General features: G+C 41.8%; 1 protein-coding gene across 1 annotated transcript in view; it reads right to left on the bottom strand.

Moving 5' to 3' along the window:
• Window positions 1-593: 593 nt before the first annotated feature.
• CDH16 (cadherin 16) overlaps window positions 594-8,514 on the bottom strand; it is a 61,910-nt gene continuing 53,989 nt past the window's right edge. The window contains exons 16-18 of the mRNA XM_077831079.1: window positions 8,183-8,299; window positions 1,278-1,394; window positions 594-956 (exon numbers count right to left, since the gene is read on the bottom strand). Of these exons, the coding sequence (XP_077687205.1) occupies window positions 862-956; window positions 1,278-1,394; window positions 8,183-8,299 (329 nt within the window). The 3' untranslated portion in view covers window positions 594-861. The remainder of the gene's footprint in view (window positions 957-1,277; window positions 1,395-8,182; window positions 8,300-8,514) is intronic.

The following is an 8,514-nucleotide window of genomic DNA, read 5'->3' as shown; positions in this document are numbered from 1 at the left end:
TAACTAGAACCCATGAACTTCCAAGGGGCAGGAAGAAGAGAGTTGAGAGTACTATTTGTAAGAATGAACAGGGATGTAAAATAGCTACTGGTTGTTTTTCAGCAATTATTGTTAAAAATTCAGTCTTACAAAGGGGGATTGAAGTGAATTATACACAGACAATGTGATTGGGCTACTCTATTATATTGCAAGACAGGCTAACACTGCTTATCGCATCAGGGATACAAGGCAATTTTCTAATAATAAGTACCCTATCTAAAGAAAAGAGGGAACAAGTTTCTACCAAATTAGCAAGGCTTCCATGGAGTCCAGACTAACCTAGACCTTGTGCTGCTCTCTTACTTACTTATTTGGGGCCTGATCCTGCTTTCATTCAAATCATCAGGAGTTTCACCACTGACATGAATGGGAACAAGGTAGGGCTTTCTATTTGGGCTCAATCCTGTAAGGTGCTGAATGCCCTCAATACCCAGTTAAGAGTACCTATTCAGTACCTTTTAGAATCAGGCCCTTAAAGAGAGAAAGGAATCACATTTCTGCTGGTGAAGATGATACAAACCTGGAGTCCCTGGGTCTTTGATCCTCTCTGTCTGTTCCCAATTTACTTTTTCAAACAAATTCAAACAAACATTCTTACAGTAACAAAAAACATTCTAGTTTGTTTTCTTAGTTGAAGGAGGTTTCCTAGATTAAAGAGAGATGACATTTCAGTTACTTTCAGTCACTGCACTCTTTGTGTCATAATCCCATATACTGTACCATATTGAATGTGATTTGACACACACACTGTGTTGGCTGACCTATCCATTTGCAAGTGTTTTGTAAAATAAGCTGGGCCATTATTTTGCTGTGTCATGCATGTCATGGACTATAAAGGTTGTCACAAGCTTTGCGTTTCTTCTTTTTATTAGCTCCCAGGAGGGTCAAATGAACAAAGATTATGAGCATGAAGAAACCTGGGGGGAGAAATGGAAAACAAAATGAGTTGAAGCTAACGAGTTGAAGCTTTGTCAGTGTTCACATTTTTGTATTAGAACAATTCATAAACCAGACGTTGTTTTTTGCTTTTTTTGTTTTTTGTTTTTGTAAATGATATTGGAAGTGAAGAAGAAAAAAATGTGAACATTATGGCAGATAATAATAAGAATATCAAAACAAAGCTTGTGTATCAGAGAATACTTCCACTGAAATGCTACCTGTGCTAGAAATGAGCAGACATAGATTCTCTAAAACAAAGTAGACTCTGGTTTGTTTTGTTTTTGTGGGCAATTCCATACCTATAGTTCCCAAGGTACCAACAATAACGCTCACTGCAGAAATCACTGTAGGCTTCCCTTCCATTCTTCCAACCTCTTGCATGCATTCTCCTTCCATGGTACACAAGCAAATAGTCACTGGGTTCAAAAGGAAAGACAAAGAATTCAGGATTAACTCCCACGAGGGAGATCAGAGATGAATAGGGACAATCCCCTGAGTTGAAAGAGCATTCTCATCAGAACTCAAACTGGAGGGGAGGATGATGAGCTCCACATGGACAGATCTTGTGCCTGCCTGGAGCAATCAATTCCCAAGTGGGCACATTCTCTAACATGTTCCCCCCCTCCCCCCCCTTTTTTTAAAAAAAGTCTGTACTAACAATAGTTGGATAAGGCATACCTGCCTATATTGCCTCCTCCACCAAGTCCTGTACTGATTCTTGTGGTAAAGTTTAGTACAAATGTAAGGCAGGGTGTGACGTTGTCTGATTAGAGTATGACCATGCAAATCATTGTTGCTACAACTGTTATATAATTGCAATGAATCTTATACAAAGTGTGATGCATGGCCAGAAAGGGCTAAGCAGCTTGCAGGCTGATTGACCCAGATTCAACCTTTAGGGACATATTGGTAGATAATGTTTGTGTTTTTGTGTGTTTACATATATATTGACAGGTTTCAGAGTAACAGCCGTGTTAGTCTGTATTCGCAAAAAGAAAAGGAGTCCTTGTGGCACCTTAGAGACTAACCAATTTATTTGAGCATGAGCTTTCGTGAGCTACAGCTCACTTCATCAGATGCATCTGATGAAGTGAGCTGTAGCTCACGAAAGCTCATGCTCAAATAAATTGGTTAGTCTCTAAGGTGCCACAAGGACTCCTTTTCTTTTTACATATATATTGTTATCAGTGTAATTGAGCAGTCCCTGTCTATTCTGTTAATTCAGAGATCAAAAGGAAGTATTAACATTTAAATGAACTATAAACATAGGATAGCACAGTATTCTTCTCTCTTTGAAATGTATAGCAAATCACCTGCGAATGGTGGAAAACAAGCAATTGTCTTATGTTAATCTGTGAAGCTAATTACTGGTGATGCTTAGGAAATAGGTTTACTTCAAAGTCTCCATGATTGCCTACTGTTCGCCTGAGGACTCCGACCTGTCAAGAGAAGGCCTGGAACTGTATAAAACCCCCTCAAGTCCTGATCCTTTTTACCTCAGATCTACTTGATGCTTCATGCAGGGGAAGCTTAAGACATAAGGCTGAGATCTCCAGTCCTAACTGGATCACCCTGAATATGGACATTGAACCTATTGACTAAATCTGAAAGAACCCTTTGCAACTATAAAGCTCACCATCTCCACTATGAATCTGATCTCAGAACTGTACTCATGTCTGTATGCATACTGATCTTTTAACCAATACTCTCTCTTTTCTCTTTTAATAAATTTTAGTTTAGTTAGCTGTAAATTAGCTGTAGATTAGCTGTAAGCGTGTGTTTGGGCACGATCTGGAATATTCATTAAACTGAGAGGTAATGTGTGTAATCTTTTGGGATTGGTAGAACGTTTTGATATGATGAATAAGATTTTCAGTAAGCCTCATTACATTTGACTTGGGTGTCTGGGAGGAGGCCTGATGCTGGATTGCTTGAAGGGAACTGTGTTGGCTTCTCAATAACCAGTAAGGTATTATAGAAGCAGTTTTGTGTTGGTTTGGTAAATTTAAGTGTTGGAATATCCACCAGCTTTGGGGATTGCCTGCCCCATTCTTTGCAGTTCACCCTAATTGAATGACCTCAGTGCGGCTCCCCCGGGATCCCGGTTACACAGGGTTACAAGGTTGGGAAAGGAAGAGGAGCCTGAGTTTGTAGCTGAACTCAGCTCTGCCTTATTTGCAACAAAATAAATCCACCTTCTTGACAATCCAAGAATGGGAATCAGAGAAAATTACCTAAAACTATGAAAGAAAAGGATAAGCAGACACAGGCAAGGACCTGGTATTCATATGGGTAAAACTCAAACAGATGGGAACTCAGGTCAGCTTCAGATTAGGATTCAGGGTTTAGTTTGCCCAGATTAGTTCACCCATCCCCATTCTCAACCAATTTTTTTGATGAGCACCTCGCATATCAGAGGTGTAAACAACCCTGAACCAATTCTCTGCCCTCGCCTAGCTATTTGGCAAAAATAAAAACCATCTTCGGTATATTTTTAGCCCTAGCTAGCAATGTTACAGGGAGAGAAATTGCAAAGAAATCATTAGCAAAATTATTTTAAAGTTGTAACATCTTCAGCAATAACAACTTTCCAACCCTACTTAGCACAGTTAGCTGTATAAACTAACATTTTAAAAGCAAGAGCTTGGCTTGTAATCAACTCTGTACGTACCAACAAAGCCTAAATTCTGAGATATCAGTTTTAACCCTTTCGTGAGAAAATCATTTGCATTAATAGAACCAGGTGAACAACTTACAACAAATAATTTATAAGGTGAATTTAGCTCTTTTTCCTGTTCATAGATTATCTGCAAACAGACCTGTGACTTTATACATTTATTTGAGATTCAAATTGTTTGACAAAAGCTTTGTGTGACCAAATCTCTGTGAAATTCTTAAGCACCCATCCTGCAAAGATTTATGCATGTGCTTAACTTGCACGAGTAGTCCTTTTGAGTTCAGTAAGACTAATCATGTATTTAAAGTGGAGCATTTGTCTACGTAAACTCACAGATGCACTAGTCAGTTTCACTAAAGACCCAATCCCAAGACCATTGAAGTCAAAGGGAATCTTTCTATTGACTTCAATAAGACTTGGATCATGGGACATTCAATGAAATTAAAAGGTGGCAAATTCAAAACCGCTAAAAGGAAAGACTTTTTCACACAATACATAGCATTTAGATGTCATTGCAAAAGAAGTCATTGAGGCCAGGAACTTAGCAAGATTCAAAAAGGGACTTGTCATGTAATAGATAACAAGAATATCCAAAATTATAACAGTTAATGCTCACAACAATTTTGGAAAGGATATTAAATCTCAAAAATCAGGGTTTAAACCAATGTCGATTAGATTAGATTGGTAGATTACTGGGGTGGGCTGGGGGCGTCAAATTTCCCAGGTCTGCCTACTGTGAGTTCTTAGATCTTCCTCTGAAGCATCAGACACTGGCCTTTATAGCTACCTCTACAAAGGGAAAAAAAAACCCACTGCTGGCCCAGGTCAGCTGACTTGGGCTCGTGGGGCTCAGTCTCCAGGGATGAAAAATCACCATGGAGACGTTCGTGCTCAGGCTGGAGCCCAAGCTCTGGGACCTACAGAGGTGGAGGGTCCCAGAGCTTGTGCTCTAGCCTGAGCCCGAATGCCTAGACAGCAATTTTAGCCCTGCATCCTGAGCCCTGCAAGCCTGAGTTAGTTGACCCAGGCCAGACACGGCCATGCTGCGGATCTTTTATCCCTGTATACACATAGCCTATCAGAGACTATGGAGTAGATAGACTTCAGCCTGACCTGATATGGCAATGCCTCCATTCATAAGGTCCATGCCCTTATGTGTTCAACGGAGCAATAGCTCAGTAGCCTGTCATGATCTTGTGAGGGTGAAAGAGACTTTTAGTGTACTCTTCTCTCCTGTCTTCCCAGCACTATAGGTGTGCTATGATTTTGCCACTGAAATCACAGAATTCTCTTATTTGAAAGTAAATGCCTGTGTTAATGAATTGTGTTACTGCTACAGTTCATTATATGTATTTACTTTCTTACTGCAGTCTTTGGAACAGTAGTCTGATTAACTGGTGCAGAGGAATAATGATGCATCGATATTAAATGTTTCCATTTATCTTTTCAGTGTGTTCGCACTAAGGATGTTCCACTTAGTGATCCTTAAAATAGCCCCTCTAAATGGGTCTTTTTCAAATACAAGTGCAATGCATGCAGATGAATCTGTGTAGCAATTTTAAATACAAATATCAAAACATTACAGACTCCTGAACCCGCGCACATCTATTGCGATGGGTTCTCAAAAATGTAAGTGCCTGCTGACCTTATAAAATGTAACTGAGGCTTTTGAAACATCTTATGAATTCAGACAAAACAAACATAAGCTCATATAAACTGCTCAGAATTACGCTGGCACAGACCCAAAAGATGACACCTGTGATACTCCTCCTGTTCTGAGCTGCTTTCACTTTTTAATGTTATAATTTTCTCTACACCACTTAGAGCCACGTAGGACAGGTTTGCTAGCTTTATATACTAGCAGACTGTGCTGTGCTATGGCACGTGCCTTCTTTTGAACCTGAAGTAGACTATTCGCTGTGTTCAGTCCTGTATGTTCTGCTCATTATCCCCTAAGTAAATTCCACTAAGTTTGTCAAATAAGATTTACTATTTATGTAGACTCATTCTTAACAGCTCATGTTTCTTCCCTGTTTGTAATCTCATCTCTTGTTCATGTGTCTTGAATCTCTCCTGCCACTGAAGTGAGACTTACTGGGCTTGCCTTCTCTGACTTTAGACCCTCATTCTTCCTCCAGTCTCCATACTTCCCCTCTCTGTCCCTAAATAGCAACCATTATTAGAAATCTCTGTATATGGATCCACAGCCACCCAGCCATCTCTCACATCTCACATGTGGTGCTTCTCCATCCAATTACCATATCTTCATCTGGGTCTGTAGTAGGAAAATTACTGTGGATATTTACTCGGGAGAGGAGCGGTAAGCGAACTGTTGACATGTGCACTGTCTGTAGTTAAAAATATGTTCTGCATTGTTCATACAATCCTTGAACAGGGCACCTTAATTATGTAACTCTTTGGGGCTCTAACATCCGGTGTTTATCCTTGAGGAAAGCTTTCATTTTCTTTACATGACACAATTAACATAAGAGGTTCCACAAGAGATTAATTCGGTCTAGGTTCTTGGTAATGAGACACAGATAAGGTAGAGAATAAAATAAGTGACTGCATATCTTTTGTTGAAGTTGCAAATGTTTTCGCAAAGGCAACAGCTCAGGTGCAAAACAGGAACATAGACTTTTGGTTCTTGGCCTAAGGCAAAAATATCATTCATGCATTCATGTACATGCTGTCCGAGAAACAAAACTGCTCTTCCCAAAATGTGTTCTGGCACTCAGAACAGTTTGAAGGAACGTAGCAAAAATAGCGTCAGTGGGAATGCACAGAACAGCCTCAGCATTAGGCCACTAGAAGCTCAATGCTACGTGGTTTAATTCTCTGGAAAATTCATTTTTATTTTTGCTGAAGCATGTTCCTAACTTGGACGTTTTGAGTAACAAGCATGAAATCTTTCTCTGTTGTGCTTAATAATTTGCACTGGCTGGAGAATTTTGAAAGAATCTACAAGTCCTGCACGTATTGAATAGCTTGCTGTGAATATTTCACCTCTTACTTCAGACTTGTGGATTTTAAAGCCAGAATGGACCATTCTAATTATCCAGTCTAAACCCCTTGTCATGAGTCTCCCTTATGGGCCAAATCATGGACTGCTTCTCACCAGGAGGTATGGGGAGAAGGTGGCTGACTGGAGATACTCTGAGGACTTTCATCAGTGCAAAGCAGACACATGTACTGTGCTACAGTGAACATACTAAACTGTGCTTACACTGGCTACAAAAAGGAACAGCATGTGCTGTCACACACTAGGAGGCACACAGTGTGGCAGGGCCCTGCCCATGCTGCTAGCCTTGATGACCATGCTGCTTGGTGTAGTCACCGGCCCCACACAGCCTGAATATTAGGTCTATGCTGTCTGGCTCCTGCACTGATGTGCTAGTTGGAGAGGCTCCCTGTGCCTGCTCCCTTCCTAGGGTATTGGCAAAGGGGAGCTGTAATTATTTAGCCCTTCATTTGGAAGTGACCAAGAGTGGTCCAAAGAGTATCCTTGGATTTTCTGGTCTTTCTTTGTGTGTCTTCTCTTTGCCAGGCGATCTCTTAGTGATCCTTCTTCCTTTCAGAGGGTTGCCAGGGGTGCACTGTGTCTCTAGTTGAAATGTGGAGCAATCACCCACCCCAAGACGTTCTGCTGTTGCTATTGGCTCTTAGCAGGCGTTCCAGCTTTGCAGCCAGCATATCTGAGCAACCGTGTCAAATCAGGGACTTTCCTGAGGTTGCACTTGACCCTGCATCTCCCCCCGTGCGAGATCTCTCTGCTGTTACCAACTCTTTGTGCTGCCTGAGGTGAGGCAAAACTATTTTTACAAGCAGATGTCTTTACTGATAGCTTTAAAATTGCAGCTCCAGGGTGGCGCATGGGGTGTTGTATATAATGAGAACGGCTTGAATAACAGAACACCAGTGTGATTATAAAAAAACACCCTCTAGATTAAAACCCAGAAAGCGAACTGAGTGAGTGCGACCTGAGATGACATTCCAGTGCAGGCGGTACATTACAGGTGCCACATGGAAAGAGCGGAAAAGAGAGGCTAGTAGAGACCATAATTTACAAAGGAAGATCTTTGTAACTCCTTAACTTATTAACGTGGAGAAAAGAGTAGATGGGGGTTCTCAAACTTCATTGAACCGTGACCCCCTTCTGACAACAAAAATTACTACATGACCCCAGGAGAGGGGACCAAAGCCTGAGCCCCACCACCCTGAGTGTGGGGGGCAAAGCCCAAGCCCCACTGCTCCAGGTGGGGAGGCCAAAGCCCAAGGGCTTCAACCCCAGCAGGGGGCCTGTAACCTGAGTACCCCTGCCCAGGGCTGAAGCCCTTGGGCTTTGGCCCCGGGCAGTGGGGCTCGGGCTTCAGCTCTGGTCCCAGCAAGTCTAAGCCAGCCTTTGTGACCCCATTAAAATAGGGTTACGACCCACTTTGCGGTCCCAACCACAGTTTGAGAACCACTGGAGTAGATTAATGGACTGTGTTATAAGAACCCTCTCAGCATGAAATGCCTTCTTATTACCTGGTAGTTGAATGTGTTGGGCTTTAGATGGAGTTCCACTGTCTTTCAGGATAAAGGTAACAAGGTGCACTTTGGGTTCCAGCCAACTGATTCCCATGGTGAGATAAGCATGTGTGTCTGCGGAGTAACAGAGAACATGCAAAATGAAACAGAAGGACAAATATCAGAACTGGGAATGAGGAGGGAAGGAGCGAGGGGACAACAAAACAAACCAGCTGTGGCTTGCAGTCACTCCCTCTTTTCTAACCTTACACTGATCTTGGGCTGCTGTGTACCTTAGGAAGCTGTGGGGCTAAGTTACGGCAGCCTCCCTGCGCCACCATATGGTCTGT

Source organism: Eretmochelys imbricata, chromosome 12, assembly GCF_965152235.1.
Source record: "Eretmochelys imbricata isolate rEreImb1 chromosome 12, rEreImb1.hap1, whole genome shotgun sequence".
Lineage (NCBI taxonomy): Eukaryota > Metazoa > Chordata > Testudines > Cheloniidae > Eretmochelys > Eretmochelys imbricata.
This window is presented reverse-complemented; position numbering and strand designations above follow the sequence as displayed.